We start from the raw sequence: 23,166 nt of genomic DNA on the forward strand, positions 1-23,166 counted from the left end.
TGCCTGCTGCCACCCAGCCAGCGGGACCCGGTGGTCCCCTCGGTGGGCTCACACATCTCCCAGCCCTCCAGGAGTGAACGTGGGGCCTGGCTCCCCCTCCTCTGTGCCACCTGTCCCACCCCTCCTCCCTGCATTCCTGCTAGGTCCCCAGACACTCGGGGAGCCCCACCCAGTCAGCACAGCGCCCTGCTTCTCCACGGTCTCAGCTATTTTTCTGCTGACGCCCCCTTGCCTCCCAGATGCCTGCTCTCTGAGGACGGGGCCCCTCGTTGGTTTATGCGCTGCTGTGCCCCCAGCACCTAAACCTGCACCCATGCAGGGGCCGCTCGGTCAGCATCCGGATGGACATAGAAGTCACTTATTTACAGGAAAGAGAACCTGCGGCCCTGGTCCCACCTCGGGCCCCACACTGGTTTCAGTCTCGTGGACGCTGATCTGGCACGGCCAGCCTGTCCCTCCCGCTGAGCACCCAACACCCTGCCGTTGGGGGCCCAGAGCTGACCGACAGCAAATTCGGTGTGTGGCAGGCCTCATAGTTCCCGCAGTGGGACAGGGGCTCGGGCTGGCCTCATGCCCCCAGTGGGGTCTGTGACCCGGGATCAGGGCTGCCCCTCAAGTACCCTGGTCCCTACCATAATAGAAATAGCCATCCCACCTCACTGTGCCTGGAGGCTGTGTGAAGGTGGGGCACACTGGAGTGTCACAGCACCTCCAGGAACCACCCAGCGGGGAACAGGCTAGTTTGCTGAGCAGCAGGCCTCAGCCCCTCCCAAGACCTGGAGGGCAGGTGTGCTGTGAATTTGCTAGAGAACTTTTAACCACAGTGGAACCCAGCCTCCTTCCACTGAGCTTGCATGTCCTGCAGCCTCCAGGCCTGGCCACGGGGGAGTTGATCTGGGGACCTGTCAGTGGGATTTAGCGGGGTCTATTTATGGGTGTGCAGTGCCTCCAAGATAGATGAAGTGTTTGCTACCTGGGGCCTCTGCTCTTCAGCACCCATGAAAACACACGTTTTCAGCTCCAGGAGTGGGCTCCATGATGCAGCCTGACACAACTATAACCACACCCCCTTCCTTTTTCTGTTGATGAAAATCTTGAAAAATAGAATTTCTGGGGTCCCTGTATCTGTGGGCACTTGTTATGTGTGTTCCCAGCTAGCTCAACACATCCCCCTCTGCCCGCACCTATTGTCCTGGTCAGGGCTGTGCTTTCAGATGAAACAGCATTTAAACTCTGCATTTCTCTCTCTAGAAAACCACCTCCCAAAATCATGGTCATCTGAAGGGGCAACCAAAGAGGGGGCAGTGAACTTATGCAGCAAAAAGTAGAATGATTGGTGGTGTCCGTTAACTTAAAAATATTTTTACTTCCAGAGTATTTTGGATGATTTCTAAAATCTGTGATTTCTTTTCTTGTACTAAGTATTCGCTTTTGTCCCTGATCTTGCGCCTGTGATTTCATGTTTGTTTCTCTCGCCAGCGCCTCTGTCTCCATGAGCTCCAGCCCTGGGGCTAGACCTGATTCTCAGAGCTGCCTGTGCTACTCTATGCTTCCTCCTCTGGGGTGAGAGGGCAGGATGAGCCGCAGGCGGTGCAGGGGTGAGCACACAGCTCCCAGATGGTGCAGGGGTGAGCACACGGCCCCCAGGTGGTGCAGGGGGTGACAGAGCCCCTCCAGATGTTCCAGGATAACTGAGTCCCTCCCTGCCCTCCTCAGACACCCTGGCACTCTCTTCAGTTCTGCCTGTTACTTGTTACTCCTGCTCCCCATCCCCTTCCTGCTCTCCCTTCTTTTCTCCCAATACTTAAGGGTATTATTCCATGTCTTCTTGAATTCACGGCTATATCTGAGAAGTCTGATGTCACCTGAGTTTTAGGGTTTCCTCTGCTTTTGAGGCACGTGTCCCTGGGATGTCTAGACATGGGGCTCTGTCCCTCTCCTGGCTGTCCTCCACAATTCCTTTAATGACAGTGCCCTCCCAGCACCACCCCGGGAACGCCATCCTTACCCTCTGTCTCAGGCCTCTGGCGGCTGCCAGTTCCTTCTGTTCCCTGTGCCTCTCAGGGTCCCTTCTGCCTCCTCCTTCTGGAGGAATTCCTCTCTTCCTGCTCACTCCGCCTACTAAGTCTTGGGTGAGCGGCGATAGTTTCATCCCTAACCTGCGCACGTGGATGTTTTGCTGACTCCTTTTTCCTGCTGCCTGTCTCTGAGGATGTTGGTTACTCTGGTCCAGGTGGCCATCGCCTCCTGCTGGGGCCGCCCTGCCCAGGACTGTAGGTGTCACACCACAAACCTGGAGGGGCCCAGGTCTGGCTGAGAAGAGAACACCAGACTCGGAAAGGGCAGAAGAGAGGCAATTTATTCTCGGCAAGCCTGGGTTGGGGGCCTCTCCCCGCCCTCTGCCAGGCTCCCCGCTGTCCTGGACCCAAGTCTGTCCAGCAGAGAAGCCCCTCCCACCATGTGCAAGATACGGAGGCATTTTCCCTGGTGACTCCAAGGTGCCAGGGCAGCTGAGCAGGGTGAGCAGGGCAGCCTTGAAGGTGGGAGGCAGGCATGGAAGGCTTCCTGTAGGAGGTGCCAGGAGCCACGCCAGGCCCACTCCTGGTCAGAGGGAGGCCTGGGGCCTCACTGATAGTGGTTGGGCGTGGACATGGTGTTGTGACGGCTACAGGACATATCCTCGTACACCACACTCACCGAGCTCTTATCCTTCACACAGCAGAGTTTCTTGATCTGAAACATAAAGCCTGTCTTTCTCAACAGGGGGCCAGCTGGCTCAGGGCCCCCTCGTTTTTCAAGGTACACCCTCTCAGCAAGCTGGGCCTGCATGAAGCCAATTCACGAAGGGCCTCCCAGCCCCCCAGGTCTCCTGAGTTGCCCTAGGCCTACTGTGTTTCCCTGAAAATAAGACCTAGCCAGACCAACAGCTCTAATGTGTCTTTTGGAGCAAAAATTAATATAAGACCCAGTGTTATTTTAACATAAGACCGGGGCTAATAGAATAGAATAGAATAGAATAGAATAGAATAGAATAGAATAGAATAGAATAGAATAGAATAGAATACCAGGTCTTATATAATGTAATATAATATAATACGATATAAGACCGGGTATAACATAATATCTGGTCTTATATTAATTTTTGCTCCAAAAGATGCATTAGCGCAGATGGCCCGGCCAGGTCTTATTTTCAGGGAAACACGGAAGGCGAGGTGGAAGGGGCTGGCACAGAGGGCAGCAGTAGAGAGGTAGAGGATGGCGTGACCTTGCCCCTAGGATCTGAACAGATACAGGCTTGGGCTGCTGCCAGGGAATGTGGAGCTGGTGGAGCTGCGCAAACAACTGAGTGACCAGGGGCCCAGCTGACCCTCTCCTGGCCCCTGTCTCACAACTTTCCCTCCCATCTCACACACATTCACACATGATTTCACTCCTATAGACCTCATACTCACACTCTCACACACATGTTCACACGTGCACACTCTCAGTCACATGTAGGCATTGCGATCTCTGAACTGGTCTCTCTGGACGTCCTCTCACCCCCTCCTTTAAACGTTTGACCAGGACGCATCTATGGGCCCCACGCCCATCCCTGCCCAACTGCAAGTCCCTAGGACTCCTTGAGGCTCCAGTTCTGGGGTTTTCCTCCCACCTTGGACCCTCAGATCTCCCAGGGACTCTGATGGAGGGGATGCATGGGTGCTGGGGTTTCCCATGTGTCCAGCTCCCTGGGGCTTAACCGTTCTCCTTCCCTCCTCGCTCTCTGAGAGCAGCTGGCTTACAGGGACACAGGTAACAACCAGGGCTCACACTGACCTGCGTGCTCCTCAGGACACACACGGCCCCCAGCCCTAGCCCGATGAGGAGGAAACCTACAGCCAGGGCCACGGGGAAGGCGACGTGTATCAGCTGAGCCTCCTGGCATGTGTTCACTGCTTGGGACAGTGTGTCTGGGAAGAAGGAATGGAGAGAGGTAGGGGAGTCCATGAGAGCCTTTGGGGTTCAGGGCAGGGAGGGGCTCTGAAGTGGGGCAATCCAGGAAGCTTCCTGGAGGAGGCAGGCTGGAGCTGGAAGGAACAACTACAGCAAGCGTAGAAGGAAGGTGCCCAGACAAGAGCAGGTAGAGCCGGCCTGGCCAGCCAGGCCCCCAGGGGTGGGTTCGCTCCCTACCTGTCACCACGACCAACATGCTGGAGTCACAGACATTCATGTGCTTGATGCCCTGGCATACATAGATGCCGGTATCTGCCAGCTGCAGGTGTTGTATGGTGATGGTCAGGTTCTGCGGCGACTCCAAGAAGGTGATGCGGCCCCAGAACCGGTTGTCCACGGTGGGTTCCATCTCATCCTCATAGTAAATCACGTTGGCCTGGTTTGACCCCCAATTTTGCTTCAGGTAGACCCCGCCGTGGGACGGGTCGAAGGAGCAGGTGATATTGATGGAGCCCCCCTTTGGGCTGATCACATAGGGGAACTGACACACGTCTGCAGGAAGGACCCGCCACTGTCACCACTGGCCTGGCCAGAGGGGGCATGACCATCCTCCCTGCAGGGGACCGTGGCAGGAAGGAGAGGCCTCACTGACGGGTCACCACAGACTAGGCACCTTATGGGAGCCTTGGAGCAATTCAGGGTGCCATCACCCCGGTAGCTGTACTCAGTTCTGAAGGGTCCTGCCAGCCTGCCTGCAACCTCTCGCCCCCAGGGTCGGGGGAGCTGGAGCAGGGCTTCTTCCTTCCAAAGCAGCCAGCCCTTCGCTGAGTGGCTCTGACCACTCTCCCTGCCTCTAAGCCTGTCTCTCTTAAATGACAGTCCCCAAGGTAGCCGCAGGCACTGTCCCATCTCCCTTTCTCCAATGCTGGCTGCCTCAGTTCCCCCAGCATTTCCAGTGGCTCTGTTGGGTGGGCACATCTTTGCTTGTCTGTGGGACACCCAGAAACACCCCTTGTCTGCCCAGTTGGGCTCAGCAAAACCACCTTCCTGGTGCAAACACAAACCTTCAACATGATTCAAACCTCAACTTCTCTGCAAACTAAATTCTGCGGTTTTGTTTTGGGTTTTTTTGGCACAAGAATTGTGCCTGAGAGTCCCCCTGCAGCCCCCACCCATGTAACTGATCTTCCTGTCTTTACTGCACAATTTCACACACAACTGTTGAAAAAAGCAAACTAAATTGTGGAAAGCCCCAGACATTCAGGCAGAGAACAGAGATGAAAGCCACGGGGTGCTGTACCAGACACCACCAGCGTCTAGGCACTGACTGTTTTGTGTCAGGCTCTGTGGGAAGGTCAGTTTCAGCATCCCCGACCACCCCCTTCCCGGGAAGGAGCGCGCCCAGGCAGGTGGGGGCACTGAGCCCACTGAGGGAGGCTGCAGTGGGGGATGCAACGAGGGACAGTTGGGAGCACGTACCTTGGGTGGCCAGGGCCCCAGGCAGGGCCCCTGCAAGTCCCAGGAGCATGGGGAGCAGACAGAGCCCTGGAGCCATGCTCACAGCGACCTCGCCCAGTGCTGGGGAAAGGCAAAGTCCCTGTCTCGGGTCAGCAGACTTCCTGTCTGCAGCAGCCAACCGTGCGCCACTACCCAGAAGGTGCTGCACCAAAGCCCCAGTGAAAGGTCAGTTCCTGGTGCGCTCAGGGTGGGGGTGGAACAGAAGGCAGGCAGGGAGGGTGGCTGGTGGGGGCCCCTCTGGTAGGGCTTCCTGGAGGCGGTGGCGTGGTGAGTAGAGGCCCTCGTGCTCTCCCACAGTCCCACTGAGTGCCCACAGGTGACTGACTGTCCCGGCCCCCACCCCTCCTGCATCTCCACAGTGCACATCAGGGGATGGAGACAGGATGGTGGGAGGCACATGAGCAGGAGAAAGGGGGCCTGGGTGGGGGTCAGGCTCCAGCTGCCCTGGTCCTCTGGGTCACTTCCTACCAGAACCTGATTTGTGGCCAGGAATCTGGCCTCTCATGTCAGTCACTCCCCGCAATGTGGGGGCTGGAGGGGGGGGAGAGAGAGGAGGGGGTCAGGCTCTGCACTGTAAGGGCCCAGAAATAAATCTCCTTTAGAGACATGCTTGAAAATACAGATAAGCAACAAGAAGAAATCACACTCACAGACCCAGACCTGCTGTTGCCTTCCAGCTTTCCTGTTGGGGGTGTGCTGGGGTCACAAGGACTCTCTGCCCCACCATAATCTCAGTATTAAAATGACCTTTGATTTAATTTTGAACGCAGAAACATTTTTGTTCTGTTTTAGGCGAGATGGAATAGATTTCTGTCGCTCCCCCAAGCAGAAAGGCCCCGGGTGCCTTGCCCACTGTGTCTGACTGGCCTGCCCTGTGGTGGCACAATCCCAGCATTGCAGTAGCTGAGCCTTATTTTAACACGCGAGATTCAAAAGCAGCCAGTTCCCGCGGGGCCACAGGTGGCAGCACCACCAGGGACCCCACGTGGGGTCCTTGTAGTGAGTGGGAACTTCCACAGGTCTGCGTTTCTCCGATGCCTTGGGACGTTGTGCCACTTTGACACAAAGCAGCTTCTTTTAGAGCTTTAGGTATTTTTCCATTTATTAATACAAAAGTTTTATTTCCCAGCTCATTTGATGGTTTCTTGATTGTGTTATTTATTTTATTCATCTTAAGCATTAGCGTTATGGATGCTTTTCAAAGAATTGAATGTGCAACTTGTAGAAAAAGCCCTCCGAGTGCTCATTAAAAATGCCAGCTAATTTACCTACTTTCGTGTTTACATGTGGAGGCTTTAAAAAATTTATTTAAAAAAAAATCTCAAGGATCTGTTGCCATTAAAAATGCATCTATAGGGCTGGCTGGCCTGGTGGCTCAGGTGTTTGGAGCGCCGTGCTTCTAAAGCAGAGGTCGCCGGTTCGATTCCCACATGGGCCAGCCCATGAGCTGCGCCCTCTACAGCTAAGACTGTGAACAACGGCTCTCCCAGGAGCTGGGCTGCCCCTGAGCTGCTATGAGTGGCCAACCGACCACTGGCAACCAACTTCCTCAGCCGCAAGGGGGTGGGCGGGTAAAACAAAAATGCATATATAGGTATATGCAGGGGCGATTATGAAGACATCTGGCATAAATGGGTTTGGGGTGGGGGAGGGCCAGCAGGCAGTGCAGATGGGGCAGGGGGCCCAGCCTGGGACAGACACACGTGTGGCGTGTCGGTCCTGCCGGCATCCACCTGTCCCACCTCCCTTTTCCAGGCCTCCCCCCACCACCCCCATCCCCCGCGGCTGCGCCCCTTAGTGGTGGTGATGGGCTGATGCACCTCAGGCCTGTAAGCCCCCATCTTGGCCCCATGACCGCTGGCAGGAGGGTCCCCAAAACTTGTTCTTGCTCACAGTCAAAAGATAGGAAAATGCCCAAGATCAACTTCATACCAAAAAACTGGGGCATCTGGGAGGTTACAGCAGCGCCCCTCACGGGAAGGGGGGGAGCCCACACCCTGGATGGAGGGGGGAGGGAGGGTCCTGTCAGGTCAAGTGTTTTTTGTTTTTTTAACAACTGAGGATTTTTTTTTAATGGGGAAGGGGAACAGGACTTTATTGGGGAGCAGTGTGTAGTTCCAGGCCTTTTTTCCAAGTCAAGTTGTTGCCCTTTCAGTCTTAGTTGTGGAGGGCGCAGCTCAGCTCCCGGGCCAGCGCTGGTCGGGGTGGGGATCCTGGGGCTGGATTCCGGATGCCAGATGGGCTTCATCACCCTCCTTATGGGCGCCCATCCTCAGCTCAGAACTGGCTCCTTTGTGGGGGGGGGGGTGTGAAGAGGGAGGGATGAGAGCTGGCAAGGAGACGTGTGTGCACGCGCAGAAACGTCGCAGACACACCTCGTGCCACCCATCCTAGGTCTCGTGGAAGTCCAGACCCCCGCACCATGCTGCCCTCCAGGATGTGTGGGGACACAGTGACAGCTTGGGGACAGTGGGGACCTGGTGCACCTGGCTGGGGTCCTCTGGGGGAGGGCCACCAGTTCTCTGGGACCCTGCACTCCTTCCACCTTCCCTTGTGCCCTGGTGGGTGCAAGGCCATGGGGCCCAGTGTCCACACGGGGTCCTTCCTAACCCTCCCCACGCAGCCCACAGCCCACAGCCCACAGCCCAGGCCGAGAGCCGTGTACCTGCAGGAGCTGCTGGGTCCTGGCGGAACGGCGCCTTCTGAACCAGCACAACACAAGGCCGAGCCCCAGGATGGAGAGGATGACGAGGAGGAGGACGGGGCCCATGGGAGTCCGCCTCTGGTGCTGGGAGATGGCTTCGGGCTGGGGGACTGTCATCTCTGGGCCTGCAGGAAGCAGGCGGGGACTCCATCATTCATCCACAGGCAGGAGCCATTGCCCACCTTGAGCCCTCCCTGGGGGGTCATCACCACCATGGCCAGGAAGCCCAGGGAGGGAGAATGGGCTGGAAAATGGGGTACACAGGCACCCCTGAGGGTGGGAAAGCTCAAGGGGGGACGCCAGGGGGCTCCTCACTTGTAGCTCTGGAGAAGAACGGCGTGAAAGGTAGGTCCGGTGGCTCTGCCAGGGAGAAAGGGGGAGGCAGCCCCCCAGGTGTCAGATGAGACCTGGGTACAGGAGTCCAGGAGGTCTCACTGGCCCCTTCCCAGGGTCCGGCCAGGCTGGAGGCCGTTCTCAGCCACTCCCACTGCCCCTGGGGGTGAGGGGGACCCAACCAGCAGCTCCCTGTCGCCAGAGCTCAGTGACCACGATGGCATTAGAACCAGATGCGGGGACCACAGGCCTTGGAGGGGGTGGGGCAGACGTGAGGAGTTTTGCAGCAACAGAGGAGGGGGCAGTGGGTGAGGGGGCTCTAAGGGAGGGAAGGGATCAGTGCCCTTGGGGAGGGCGTCCATGGTGCAGGGGCCGCTCTGGGGAGGACATGCAGGGGACACAGAAGAGGGGAAGGTGTTCTCTGCTGAGTGTTTCCATTTTCTCAGTGAATCAAAGAAGTGGCCGGGTCCTAAGAAGTGAGGGAGGGAGGGAGCCGGCAGTGAAGGTAGGAGGGTGGTCAGAGAGGCGGTCTGGGTCTGGGGCAGCACAACCGGCTCTTGAGGTGGACAGTGTCCAGGGCAGGCTGCAGGGGAGGGTGAGTGGACCGAGGGCGACTGCAGGGAGGGGAAGGGGCTGAGTCTTGTCTGGTTTCCTTTGCGAGAATCAAGCCGGATGCCCCACTCGCCCCGCCCGCTGTCCTCTTCCCCACTCACCTGAAATGTTCAGGGTGGTACATTTAATACTTCTTTGGCGTCCAACCATCTCCCACTTGTACTTCCCTGCCTGGGTGTCCTGGGCTTCCTCCATCACCAGCTGCGCCGTGCGTCCTTGAACCCGGAGCCTCCACCCATCCTGGGAGAAGTGTCCCTGGGCCATGTCTTTGAAGATGAGCCGACACTCCTTCCCGGGGACAACCAGGCAGATGCTGATGAGTTTGAAGGGGTTGGACATGTTGCAGGCCATCTCAGCACGCTCACCCCTGGACACAGAGACCACGCCACTGGTGCAGGTGGGGTTGTCCCATCCTGTGTGGAGGGGACAGTCACACATGTGGGTCATGACTGGGCCTCAGGACATTCACCAACAGACCTCCCTGGGGTCATGGTTGTGACAAGGGCCTGTGCCTCACCCCCTCTGCCCCTGTCCTGCAGAGAGAGTGGGACCTCAAGACTTACCACCTTTATGAACACTCAGGGAGGAGGGCAGGAGCAGGAGGGCCCAGAGCATCATGGGAATAAGCAGGGAGGGTGCAGAGGTCAGCATGACCAGCAGGGTCCCGAGTCCTCCTCACTGGTTCTAGGGACGCTCCCTGTAGAAGAGAAGCTGATGGGTCAGAGGCCCCTCTGGCTGCTGTACAAGAGGCGGCAGCAGGGCCTGGGCGGGCAGGGTCCCCAGGCTCATCCCTGATTGTTGATGCTGAGATGCCCGCACCCCTGCCAGACCCGGCGCCATGCCGCCGAGCCACTCCTTCTCTCTGTTCCTTTCCAATGTGCGCAGTGCTGGCCACTGTGAGACAAAAGGGACAAAGACTGGCCGGGGAGCAAGTCCCTGGGAGAACCCGTTTACCCCGTGGGGTGTACCCTTTCAGCTGGTGATTAAACATGCAGAACTGCTGGACAGTGCGAGCAAGAGAGGCGACTCAGGCCATGCAGGGTCCTTGGACCTCACACGATGCTAAGACCACGTGGACACCCAGCCCCTGTCCCCACTTGTGGATCCCACAGCCGGGTGCTCCAGCTTTATTTTGGACCCCGTTAGGGGACACTTTGCCCCCTTGCCTGATTTGCTCTCATCAACAAGACGCGTCTTCATGAGGAACTCATGAGTTGTGATCTGAACGCCATGACTCCACTTTTCCTGAAGCAAACGCCACCTCCAACCGGCCGCCCTCAAGTGTGACATTCATCCTCATTACTTCAAACTATTTAAAAGTGCTTTGCAATTGCTTGCCACTCCATTTGTTAACCCTTGGAGGTAAAAATAAAGGACTTTCTGTTTTGTTTTTCCGTAGTTTTACGTTTGCAGGAAAGTTGGACAGGAAGTGCAGAGAATCCCGACTGCTGACCGCCCGTGGTCTCACTCACTCCTGGCCTCACGGCAGGGCTGGTGGCCCTTGGGCCTGCACGTCCCCGCCAGGGTACCGGGAGGCCCTTCCCTCCCACGTCAGCCCGACTTCATGACCCCACCAGCCAGCCCCAGGGGCCCTGTGGGAGTGGGGCAGGGAACACAAACCCGCTGACCTGGGGCCAGGGAACCCACCTTGCCCTGCACGGCCTCATGACGGAAAGAAAACGACTATGTCCAGCTCTTGAGAGAAACATCCAAGTTGAGGTTTCAAGAATGTAAAATGCAAACCCCACGCTCTGCCATCCTCCTGAACGCCAGGCCTGCAGGGGCTGTGGGTCGGCGGCCACACTGCTGGGGAGGACAAGCGGGGACCCAACACAAGGTGTGTTCATGGCCAGGGCTGGCCCGTCAGGACGCCACCCCCAGGACGGACCAGGCAGAGCAGAGGGTCAGACGGCCAGGCCGATGGAGGGATGATGGGTTCTTCCTCCCTCGATCCACAGGGAATTCTGGGGTGCTTGTGCTCTGGTCTGCAGTGGACGGTGCTGACCCTGGGCATCCTGGACAGGAAGCCATGCCACAGCCAGAGTGGCCTGCACGTGGTAGGAGCCTATCCTCCTACAAAGAGACCTCGAGTCTCCTCGACAGGGAGGCCACTGTCGAATGGCCCGTGCTGTGCACACCCAGGCATCGCCAGACTATATGAGTAGCCGAGTTCTGACGTTTCATAAATCAGAGGCAACCGCCATGACCCAACTACCTCAACTACGCCCGGCATCTGTGGACTCAGCAGCAAGGCCGAGGGCTGTGCCACCACCATGTGTGTGGGTGTCATTCTCACCACCACCCCTCCGTCATCTGCTCATGGTCATCAGTGCCATGGGCCCCCAGCACCTAACCTGCGCCCACCACAGGCCTCTCCAGCCGCCCGCTCCCCCCATCACACCCTTGCTGTGTTAGGCATTGTTTGGTGCCCCCCCCTGCATTCCTAAAACACAGAGAACTTTCCTTTCCTTGTTTCTAACGCTCTGGGCTGTGCCTGGTGGGTGGGCCTCCTTTTGCCATCTTGCCAGGCCTTTGCGAGCCCTTTGTCCATTTTTCTGGGATTGTCTGTCTTCTCCTTGCGGGTTTGTGAGATTCCCTTGTTTTAAAGAACTGAACCGTCAACCAGAGGCAGAAATGTCCCCTGGCTGTCACTTCTCCCTAGATTGTTTCTGGAATAAAAGTACTCCACACGAATCCGCCGTCCTGCACGTCTTTTCCTTAAAGCTTCAGGTTTCGTTTTAAAACTGTTTTTGTTTGTTTCTTTAAGTGACCTTTTAAAAAGGCCTCCTAGACTGTGAAGCAGCCATGGGTGGCCAAACTTTATCTACTTTTACGTTCAAATCTTGAATCCACCTCTAAGTCATTTTGCAAGTGACATGTGACAGGGTCCAACTTTACTTTCTTCCAGTAGGATGGCAGGCGGTGTGTGCCCAAGGCATTTAAAGGGTGAGGCACCACATGCCCTCGCTGATGTGCCCCTGGCACAGGGACTCGTGGTTTTGCCCCAAATTTCCAGCCATTTTGCTGTCTGTTCCCACCCCAGGAAGGCAGGGCCTCTCTCATCGCTCTCTTTGTCTTTTTTAGATGTTTGTTTCCCGACAAGGACATCCGTGGCACTTTAATCAATTTTTCTCTAAGAACCAGGAGTTTGGTGAGTGGACGGGTGGCTACCCGATCCTGCCTGAACCTGCTCAGAAAAGCATGAGACAGGCTGAGATTTCACAGTTGGACGCCATCCACTGGCAGCCTTTTCGGTTTCGTTGCCTGTCAGCAATCACCAGGATCAGCATAAACAGCTCAAAATCATTAAATGTTGCTGGAAACCTCACGTGGATGGAAGGTTCTAGAAAGAAGTGTCACAACTTCCTGTGCTGGGGCTTTTCCTGGCCCCTTAGCTAAGATCGGCTCAATCTTTTTCCTCAATACTTTTACAAAACAACTTTTCTTAAGTTGGAAAGATCTGACACAAAATACTCCCACGAGGCTCACGGGGTCTAAAGGCTTCCTGGCTGATTGGCGGCCGTCACCCCTGGTCCCCGGACAAGAGCCTGCTGTGCCCTCTACCCAGGCCCTGCCCTGCCCTGCCCAAGACTGGGCTGTGCCCTGAGCTACACATCGCAGGGGAGAGCAGGGAATTCACCTGTGTGGTCTCAGCTCTGGGCACTGGCCAGGCCCTGGAGGAAGCCTGGGGTAGGCCCTCAGCATTGCCCGTCTCCTTCTGCCTCAAGAACAATCTGTGGGGCCTTTACAGGTCCCCTGATGTCCCTCTAGGACTTCTCTGGGGTGAATTCTCTACACGGCCCTGAGGACACCTGCCCACCTGCTCAGGTGTGCCTTCACCTATCTCTGCAGGGCTGGATTGAGCTGGCCTCTTGGGGAGCGTGTCCCCATGTCCGGCCAGGGGACAGCTTGGCCTGCTTCCTTCTGCATAGGGGCAGGGCTTCTGCAGGTTACACCTCCCTCCCCTGGCGGCCTCAGCCATCAGAAGACTCAGCTGTCTCTACTCTACTACCTCCAGCCAACCTCGACCTTGGTGAAACCTTTGGCCCCCACACTTCCCGGCAGATGGATGCGGGTCCCGGGACCCCAGTCCCAGGGGCAGGAGGAAGCAGGCCAAGCTGTCCCCTGGCCGGACATGGGGACACACTCCCCAAGAGGCCAGCTCAATCCAGCCCTGCAGAGATAGGTGAAGGCACACCTGAACAGGTGGGCAGGTGTCCTCAGGGCCGTGTGGAGAATTCACCCCAGGGAACCCAAACAAGAATGTGTCCTGGGCGACCCGCCCCGGGTCCTGGGCACTATGTGAAGGGCAGAGCATCCTGTCGGAAGCCCGTGCACCCACTGAATGCCCAGCGGCACTGATGGCACCCTGAGTCCTCTGTCCATACCTGTGCTCCCCACGTGTGGCCTCGGGACATAGCGGGAAGGGCAGGTGTGATCCCAGAGCTCCACATGGTCCGGAAGGAAACCCTCCCCTGGGAACCTTCTGGGCACATCTTCCCGGTCGTTTGTCCTTTCTGATAAATTGGAAATCACGTTTTAAGTTCCATGTGAACTTTCTGAAATGCTGACTGAGAATAAATGAAAACAGATGGGTCGTTGCAAACCCTGAGAACCACTGTGGCTTCAGGGCCTCACTCCCTGCTGGGGCAGGGCCACCCAGTGTGGCAGGGCCACCTCCTCTGGGGACCCTCCTATGATCCTATCCCTGCTCTTGACCCCCTGCATGCCTGCCCCACCCACGCCCACTCAGGCACAGGGCACTGGGGATGGGCGGGCCCTGGAGTCATCCCTGGTGTTTCCCTCAGGGCCTTCCCAGGCTCTACACCCAGTAGGTGGTCAATCCCTGGGGACCTGTCCAGCCTCCATCAGGGCGGCTCCCATCAAGGGCTCCATCAGTGCCCACAGTAGGTACTGGGTAGGCCTTCTTTGCCCCCCAGCGGAGCTGGGCAGATCAAATCTCAGCTCTGGTCCTCACCTGCACCAGGTGATGTGAAGAGGTGTGTTTATGTAACACATGCTGACCTGCAGAGTTGGACTTGGGAGGGAGTGTGTGTTGACAAGCAAAGCGAAAGCAAAAGGAAGGCAGCCTGGCCTGTCACATGAGGCAGGCAGGGTGAGGACGGCGACCTTTGCCTGCAGGGCCGTGGCCCTCTGAGGCGGTCAGCATGCAGAGCCCCGAGCCTGGGTAAGTCCCGAGCCTGGGTAAGTCCCAGCCTGGGCGCCCTTTGCTCTCAGGTATTCTGTCTGCCTGCCAGCCTCCCCGGCCCCGCCAGCCTGTGTGTTTTCATGACACCACGTACCCCGAAATCCTAACAATTACTTTACACTGACTCATTTTTCAAACCCCAACATCAGTTTTAGCCTCTCCTTAACAAATACACAGCTGTCGTCATCGTGTGCTACATACACATGATGCAGTGGCCATGGGACAAACCAGGAGGTGCCATGGGCCCTCCACCCCCAGCTGGTGTCCTCCCGCGGGGGTGTGACCCTGGAAAGATGGCCCTTGGCCATCCTCTGCTGTGACCGCCAAGGGAGGCTGGAGCCTGTGCCCGCGGAGGGCGTGGGCTCCCAGACAGGCACTGGCCGGGCTCAGGCTTCTCCTCCCATCCCCCAAAGCCTGTGGCCTTCTCTGAATTTTTCCCAGGCCCTGGACGGCCCTGCCCTCGGCCCAGACACCCCCTGGTCACTCTTCATGTTCTTCCTATGGTCCTGCCTCTCTGCGAAAGCCCATTGATGGCTCCAGAATCTGGATAAAGGGACAGCCTGCTCGGACTCCTCTGCCCCCAAACTGAGCGCCCCTTGGCCTGGTGCCACAGCCCCCGTCACAGTCCCCATCACCATCTGTGACACTGGGTGGCATGGAGGGCCAGCTCTGTGTCTTTGCCAGAGCCTGGATGGGTAATATGTTCGGCCAAGTCACAGTGCAGCCCAGGTGTCTGCAGAGCTCTGGTGAAGGCGGCAGCAGCGTCTGGCTGCGAACCAGGGCCTGTTTGCTGGCAGGCAGCCCAGCCTTCAGGTAGGGTGAGCTCATCTGAAGCTGGAGCAAGGGACACTGGCCTGCGACTGTCCTAAGCAGTCCTTCTCAGTGACCTCCCATGCCAGCGGCCCTCACAGAGACAGGTCTCCACCTGGAAGCACGCTAGGGTCCCTGGGAGGGTCAGAGGTAATAATTGCTGCCTGGACCTACCCTGAGGATCCTCACTTATTGGTCTGAGGGTCCTGGGCCTCAGAATAGAGTCGACGGGCTGGGGGAGTCCCCGTCGGGCATTCCAGGGAGTCACATGCTCCAGGCCGAGATGGCTGTTTGGCATGCAGGCAGCGTAGGCAGGGAGAAGGGGCTGGGTGCAAGGGGCAGCAGCACCTCCCAGCAGGGATCAGGTGTCAGGAGCAGCCCCCCTCCGGGCCAGCCCTGCAGACCTGTGTGTGGCAGGTACAGGAAAGGTGTGGCTCCAACTACAGCAGGGTCAGGCTGCATAGGCTGCAAGAATGGGCCCCAAAAACTGTCATCCTTGGTTTGAGAAGGACTGAAGGGCTGAGGAGACATGAGGAGGGCAGCGGGGTGGGGTGGGGGAGTGGCAGGTCTGGTTCTGACCTGTCCTGGGTCCTCAGGAGGCCGCCCAGTCCTCAGCAGAGGGCCCTGGCTCTGTCTGGACAGCTGCCCAGGTTTCATGGCATTCGGGGTGCCACCCTATGACCAGCGACTTTTGGCTGCTTTGTGTAATTTATCAGGAGAAAAGGCACTCTGCAGAAACAGGCCATTCTCAGCTCTCCTGGCGCAGTATAGACTCTCACTCATGTCTGATCGTCAGATACGTGACGATCGTCAGGTACGTGAGCAGTCACGCTGCAGGAGGAGTACGTCCCGTGTGATATTTGGGACACACCTATATTTAAAAAGTGATTTATTGGGGTGGCTGGTTAGCTCAGCTGGTTAGAGCGTGGTGCTAATAACACCAAGGTTGCCAGTTCGATCCTCGCATGGGCCACTGTGAGTTGTGCCCTCCTTAAAAAAAATAACAACAACAACAAAAACGCAAAACCACATCATGTTTTAAAAAAAAAAGTGATTCATTATCTGATACAAATGTGTTTGTACATCTGGCAGCTCCCCTCCCTCTGCCTGAGGCCTCACAGTTGTAGCCGATGCTCCAAAAGACAAAAAAAAAAACAGAAAGAGGGAGGCCAGAGCAACAGGGAAAGGGCCTGCAGAAGGCAGAGGCCCCCCATGGTGCCGCAGGGTGTGTGTGTGTGTGTGTGTGTGTGTGTGTGTGTGTGTGTGTGTGTTGGGCCTCCAGACTTTGGACTTGGGGAAAACAAGCAACAATTCAGATTTCTCTCAAACCATCCACCCACCAATTGGCACCTGCGTGTGGCGGGGCCAGGTAATGGGGGCCTCCATCTCCACAGCACCCGACAGCACCTGGTGCTGCTTTAGGCGGCTACTGGCACTCAGGCAACAGCCAGGCATGCGCACTGGTGTTCACCCAGGGAGGCTGCATGCAACACTGACCGGCAGGCCGGCCTTTCACCCTCCGCGGAGAGGTGACCAACCACCTCCAGAAGACAGCTGCCTCCTGCAAAGGCCGTGGAGCCCCAGGGCTCCGTTGCCCATGTCCTGTCCCTGTGTCCCAGCTAAGCAGGACAGTCCCCAGGTAGGGCCAGGCGAGGCAAGCCTCCCCATCTCTCACAGCTCTGCCCGGCTGTCTCCCCCACTCCCCCAGGCTCGAAAGCACCTCCTCTGAGAACGCCCCTCCCGCTGGGCCCTGGGGCTGGAAGTACATCTCCCCCCACCTCACTGTCGCAGTCCCGGGACAGGAGGGCCTCCCGGGGCTCTGGCTCAACTACACACTGGCACTGACGCTGGCGCGGAAAAGGCTTTCACACTGCAAGTCGTTAACCAGCGGCGGATTACAGATTACGGCTGCTCCGCAGTCAAACTAAAAATGAAAGGGCCGGGGGAGTGCCCCGCCCCCCGAGTCAGGGGAACTCCAGGCGTTTCTTTCTGTTTTGCCGACGTGAGTCCACGGCATCTGTGTGCCTCCACGAGAGTGCACACTGAGTGTGAGTGCCGCCATCTGGGCCTGGGTGGGAATGCCTTCGCCCCACGCATGGTCAAGGGGAAATGTTCAGACTTAGGGGACCGGTGGCCTGAGATGCCGCCGGCCTGCCCCTCCAGGAACGAGCCTGGGGATGCCCTGCAGAGACGCAGGTCCCCACGGGGACCCGAAGCCGCTGTCCTCTCCCCTCCCCTGGCGTGCACTCTGCGTCCCTGGTCCTGTAGCACACGGACCCGGGACCGGCACTGAGCGCCGCGTCTCTGCAAGAGGCGGACAGCGCGGGTGAGGAGCTTGGGGTCCCGCGCTCCGCAGGCTCTATCCCCGCGTGTACCCGGCGACCCCGAGTACACGGAACCCCAATACCCGGAGCCTCGTCCCCGTCCTCGAAACCCCTCACCACATCTCCGGCCCTCCCGGCTGGCGCGACTCTCACCTGTGCCCCGGCTTGTGGACCAAGAGTCCCTGACCCACGCGCGGGTCCTCCGCACGCGCGCCTCTTACCTGCGCCCTTGCTCCCCGCCCGCGCGCCTCCCTCCTGCGTCCCGGCTCCCGGCTCCCCGCCGGCTGCGCTCCTGGACGTTTGGCTCCGCGGCGGGTCTGCGCGCTGCAAGCGGGAGGAAAAGTGAGCGATTTGAGGGCGGAGCCAGGGGAGGAGGCGGCGGGAATGAGGCTCCAGGATCCGCGCGAGGCGCCGCACCCAAGTCCTAGATTCAGGAAACAAGCCCGGGTTCTGGGAAGTCACCCGTCTCAGGAACTGTCCGAGTTCACAGAAAGTGTTTATGACTTTCTTGGTAGTGAATTCCTCACGAAACTTTTAGGAGACGCACGTCATTAGATGGTCATTCTAAAGAGAACAGGGAAACAACAGCGGCTGTTTCCCAGGAGAGCCATGCCTGGAGGTCTTCCCGCCGAGCTGGACAGATGCTTCTTTGGGGAGCTGGGTGGGTTCACCTCCCTGCCGGGATCAGGGGACCCCCAGTCCTCGCCTGTGTGCGTGGCCCACACTGGGCAAGCTGTGCGCCCAGAACCCACAAAGAGGTCGGGAAGAGAAGAGGGGCTGCGATTGGGTCCACCTGGAGGAGGGGCGTGCGCAGGGGGAAATGAGAAGTAATGAGGGAGCCTGTGAGGAGGGGAAGGTTGAATTGCCCACAATTAGCCCTGAGCAGAGGGAGCCCTCCTGCCAGCTCCCTCCCTCTCCACCCAGGATCCTGCGAGGGGGAAGGGGGGCAGGGGGGCCCCCGGAGACACACTGTGCACAAGCTCAGGAATCCGGGAGTCACACCTGTGTGAGGTCATTCCCAGTGGGCATGGGTACACACGGACCTGCCTGGGAGAAGCATTGGAAGCGTGGGGTTTGTTCAGGGGGGTTGTGCATTTCTCCGTACATAGTGGTTTTGGTGCTTATTATAAGGTCACTATGATAAAGCTTTCCCCGAGTCTCCGAAAGTGGGAATAAGGAGGCCTGCGGGAGTTAATGGCAGTGAAAGCAGAGGGCAGAGGTGTCTGATCCGTTCTCTGTCCGGCTCCGGCTGGCTGTTCTCGGGCTGCTGGAGGGAACCAGTGTGTGGACCAGCGTGTTCAGCCTCACCAGCTTTCAGAAGCACCTTCGTCCGCTTGTTGCCACTCCCCACTGACCAAGCTGCTTAAACCCTCCAAGCTTCACCTTCCTCATCACAGAGTGGCCTGTGTGTGGATCCAGCCCACAGTGCCTTGTTGCTCAGCTTCACCTGGGCCACTGGAGCCAGGAGTCCAACAGCCACGAGAAACAAGGAGACCCTGGCCTGGCGCCTGGGAGAGGGGAGAGGCTTGGGGAGACAGTCCCAGCAGGGGGGTGCAGGAGAAGGGTTTGTCCCCATCCAGAGTGACCAGGGACACCTAGGGCAGGGATGCCTGTTGTCAGCCCGACACTCCCAAAAGCCCACAGGAAGGCAGAGGTGGTGAGGGGAGCGAGCATGGGGTCCTGCAGTGGCCGCATGGGGAAGGCTGGGGTGTACGGAGGAGGCACAGCCCACATGTATTGCTGGTTTAGTTGTGGCACGAGGTGGCCTGGAGGTTCCCAGAGCCTCCCCTTCCACGGGAACCCAAGCTGACATCCTCCCTGGCAGGCAGGGAGCAGGGTAAGGGACAAAAAGGTGTGTCTGGGGCCCCAGGGGAGCTGTCCCCGCAGGCTGTGGACCCATGAGTGGGCAAGTCCTCACTTGACACGCAGCGATGCCCCACTTTCTTGAGAAGGGAGGATGATGCAGAACGGAATTCTGGGAATCCCTCGAATTTCAGGGGTGGCCGAGGAAGGGCCCAGACTGGACACAGCAGAATGTCCCAGCTGCCTCATAGGTGAGGTCTAGAATGTCCAAGGTACTTCAGAGGGCAAGAAGGGCCAGTGCTCCCGCTGGACATGAGGTCTGAAGGTCAGCCAGCAGCCTGTTCTCTGGAGCTGGGCAGAAAAGGACAAAGTCCTCCAGAATATTCCAAGGGGTTAGCCTTTGGACAGGTGAAACTCAAAGCGACGGTTCTCACAGGATGACCTCATAGGAGACATGGACAGGGTGACACCTCCCCCCCCCATAATGCCCCTCCCACACACACACACACAGGGCCAATGGGGCACTAGAGAGCCCAGCCTGGGAACCAAATGACAGCCCAGCCCGGGAACCAAAATGCCAGCCCTCTGTGTACCCTCCACCAGTTGCCCTACTCCCATGCCCCACCTCTGTGCCCAAGGGATGGGCTTGTGTCTGAGGCCACTTCCCAAGTCAGCCCACCCTTCTCCTTGCATCCAGCTCCACAGGGGTCCCCCAAGTCCCTGGGGCTGCTCAGGCAGGTGGGTCTGAGTCTTTCCTCCCTATGCAGTGAGGTGCTACTGGGAGTTTGATGAACACGCATACCCTTATAAAGCTTTTACATGTCTTGTTGCTGTTTTTTTTTTGTTTACTAGCTTGTTTTTTTGTTTTTGTTTTTAAAGTAAGGCAGTAGCCTTACAAAGGACTTGAATGTCATTAAGACCATACAATGAAGCGAGCTGTGGTGTCTTATGACTGTCCCTAGCGAACATTTCTTTGTAGAGCTTTGTAGCAATTTTCTGCGTATATGCAAACCTGCTTCTCCAGACAGGTGACAGGTACGTGGCTCCTCCTTCCAGCTCCTCCTCCCCCTGATGTTTCATCCGTGGTTTGTCTTGAATCACAGTTTCTGCTTCATCACGTGACCCGTGAAATTTCACTTTCCTCTGGTTCTGGGAAGTTCTAGATTTCAGTTATGATTTCCTCTTTAACTGAAAAAAATCTTCCAGCAGCATGTTCTTATATCCCAGCCGTGCAGTGATGTTCCCTGTCACCAGCGAGTAACTTCACCTGTCCCCTTCACTGCGTCCCCACTGTTCTTTTTCTCTTTTTAATAAAAGTATAGATATTTCAATGTCAATATAGCAGCTGTTCTTTTTTTTTAATCTAAAATTTTTGCTTGTTTCTTGGTTGCTGCTTTCCTGTTCTTGTTCCTCCAACGTAATGTAATTCTACTTTATCTGTTTTTGGAAACTTTTTAAGTTTTAAAATTTCAGACTTATTTAAATTCTTGACCCATCCAATATTTCTGCTCCTGATGGAATGAGGAACTGGCTGTTGTTTTCCCCACACATCTGGCTGGTTGGTGCCTGAGCAGCCCTGGGAGTTCACTGTCTTCGTAGCTTTCTCTAGAATCAGTCTCAGCATTAACCCTTCCTTGCTGAGGCCCACTCTTCTCTCATGTCTGCACGCTCCTTTACTCTCTTCAAAACATTGTAAACTGCTGTCTGTATCAGTGTGCCACATTTCTCACTAAATTCTGGGGTGCTTTCCTTGCTGCTGTAGGTGTGCGTGCCCTTGGGGCCCTGCCTTTGCATGTTAGCTTGGTGACACTTTCCCAAGTCTCTGTCCCCCACTGGTCTTCCCAACACATGTACAGGAGCAGCATGTGAGGAAATGATAACAAGGGGGTATTTGGGGGCCCCAACGGTGGATGAGTCCTGGATGGGCAACCCCAAAGGGCTGGCCCTCAGCTCCTTCCTGGGCCCCCAGTGCCCAGCTGGCACTAAGCACTCCAGTCTTTCCACAGCTGGACCAGGGTGGGCACAGACCCAGTCACAGCTGGGCCACAGCTGATTGGACCAGGAACAAGAACTTCACTTGTCCACATCCTTTCCTTTTGGGGAAGTGCCTGGCCAACACATCCTGATGTAGCGTTCCTGCGGTGGCAGCTCTTCCTGGAAGGGGGAGCGAGGTCTGGGAGGAGGGGGAGGGCCAGCAGGGCAGGCTCTCCAGTGGGCACCTGCCTCTGTTAGCTGAGTTTATACATTAAAACACTCTTTCCCCTTGTTATGACTCAGTCTTCATGGTACAACATTTACAAAGTAGATGCAAACAGAAAGCTGAAACCCGCCTGTGATGGCCTTCTGGGGATGGCCCCCTCTGCTCACATGCAGAGGTTTCAATTGACAGGACAGAGGACATACACAGTGCCAAGTTGGTGGCCCTGCCCCTCCATGTGCCAGGAGCAAGTGACAGGCCCTTTTGTGAGATGTGCTGTCTGAAAGCCCAGGAGGCATCTCCCAGCCACCTGGCCTCAGTAAAGGGAGGAGCCCCTGACATTCTGGGCTGTGGTCTCCACCCCCTTCTGCCCTCAGGGTCGGCAGGGGTGAGAAGGGCATTGTATCCTTGAGGCTGAGAGGTGCCCTCCCCTCCAACCCTTCCTGTTCTGGGGCACACAGGGCCGAGGCCCCTCCCCGTGCTGCTATGTGCCTGCATCCCCGCTGGCTCGCTGGGTCTGCTCCTTCTGGTCCCTAAGCAGCAAGACCCTGTCTGGTGCCTCAGAGCTCAGTGCACGAGGGCCCAGCTGGTGGGAAGCGGGCGCCTAGGGCCGGTGGGCATGTGAGTCTGGCTGGTCTCTGAGTCAACCGGCCTCTCCCAAGGCCTGGGTGGGGCCTGCAGTGCTGCCCTCCCAGGCGGCCTGGCCTCTGGCCAGCTGCTCCAGACCCTGACACCCAGGGAGCCCTTGGGGCCCTGCCAGGCGTGGGGTCCCCGTGGAGCAGAGTGTGGGGTTCAGACCTAGTGCCATGCAGTCCTCTTCTATGGGGGCCGGGCACCCCCACGGGTTTTTCTTCACAACATAACATTCTCTTTTATGTCCTTAATATTTGCTGGACTCTGTTCTGATGATGTGGATTCTCTCCCAGCCCAGTTGTTGTTTACGCAGCAGACATGGGGCTGAGTGGGGGCCAGCGCCCAGGAGACTGTGCCCTCCTCCCAGGAATTCCAGGGACCAGCGGTGGGAAGGGGTCACGCTGCTTTAAGGGTCCGAGCCTTTGAAAGCACAGCTCACCCTGCTCACCCGTCCCCCACGTGCCCCGAGATGGTGCCGGTGCCGTCACCCACCCCACCACCCTCTCACTTTGGCTGCCAGCCTCCGCCTCCCAGAATTGCCAGGGAACCAGGACACTTCCCGGGGAAGACTAAGGGCGACCTTAGTGCAGCGTGGGCCAGGGCTGGCCCTGCGGGATGTGAGCCCTTTGATCCGAGGCCTGGGACGAGGGAGGAGCTCAAGAGGTGTCTCAACACCAGGGTCCTGACCCAGGGGACTCCTCAGCTGGGCCTGGGGGACAGGACCCAGAAAGACCTTCTGCACGGCTGCTAGAAAATGTCAGTTAAGGGAGAGGGTTCTGGGTATCCGTGTGGAAGAGGGGCTGGGAGGAGCTTCCCCAGAGACCCTTGGGAGCCAAGCTGGTGGCTGGGTAGAGGGCCTTGGACAGACAGACGGCCGGCCCACAGAGGAGCCCAACTGTCCACCTCTCTGTGTCCCACGGGAGAGTGACCCCAAGATGGCTGTCCTGGAGAGCAAGACATCTGGGCCCAGAGATCCATGGGGTTCCTGGAGTGGTGGGTGAGCTCCTGCTCCCCTTTTTTCAGGAACCAGTAGTGGTCCGGCTCTCCCCGGTAGGTTCGTAGGTTCAGAGGGAGTCTCGGTGGTGTCTGC

General features: G+C 57.5%; 1 protein-coding gene across 5 annotated transcripts; it reads right to left on the reverse strand.

Annotated features, from left to right (window-relative positions):
- Positions 1-2,338: 2,338 nt before the first annotated feature.
- Positions 2,339-17,818, reverse strand: LOC109449459 (uncharacterized). 5 transcript variants are annotated; one of them, XM_088788916.1, is made up of 9 exons: positions 17,665-17,818; positions 9,664-9,797; positions 9,202-9,513; positions 8,471-8,515; positions 8,117-8,280; positions 5,413-5,593; positions 4,171-4,485; positions 3,817-3,950; positions 2,339-2,733 (listed from the first exon to the last, which is right to left on the reverse strand). In XM_088788916.1, the coding sequence occupies exons 2-9, from the start codon at positions 9,749-9,751 to the stop codon at positions 2,626-2,628; spliced, it is 1,347 nt and encodes a 448-aa protein (XP_088645042.1). In that variant the 5' UTR covers positions 9,752-9,797; positions 17,665-17,818; the 3' UTR covers positions 2,339-2,625. The 5 variants fall into 5 exon arrangements, with proteins under 5 accessions (XP_088645042.1, XP_088645043.1, XP_088645044.1 ...); XM_088788917.1 differs by having other exon boundaries at positions 17,597-17,715; XM_088788918.1 differs by lacking the exon at positions 17,665-17,818 and adding an exon at positions 13,489-13,617.
- Between the last annotated feature and the right edge of the window lie 5,348 nt (positions 17,819-23,166).

This window comes from Rhinolophus sinicus, chromosome 12 (assembly GCF_057876585.1).
Source record: "Rhinolophus sinicus isolate RSI-liver-muscle chromosome 12, RSI-T2T, whole genome shotgun sequence".
NCBI lineage: Eukaryota > Metazoa > Chordata > Mammalia > Chiroptera > Rhinolophidae > Rhinolophus > Rhinolophus sinicus.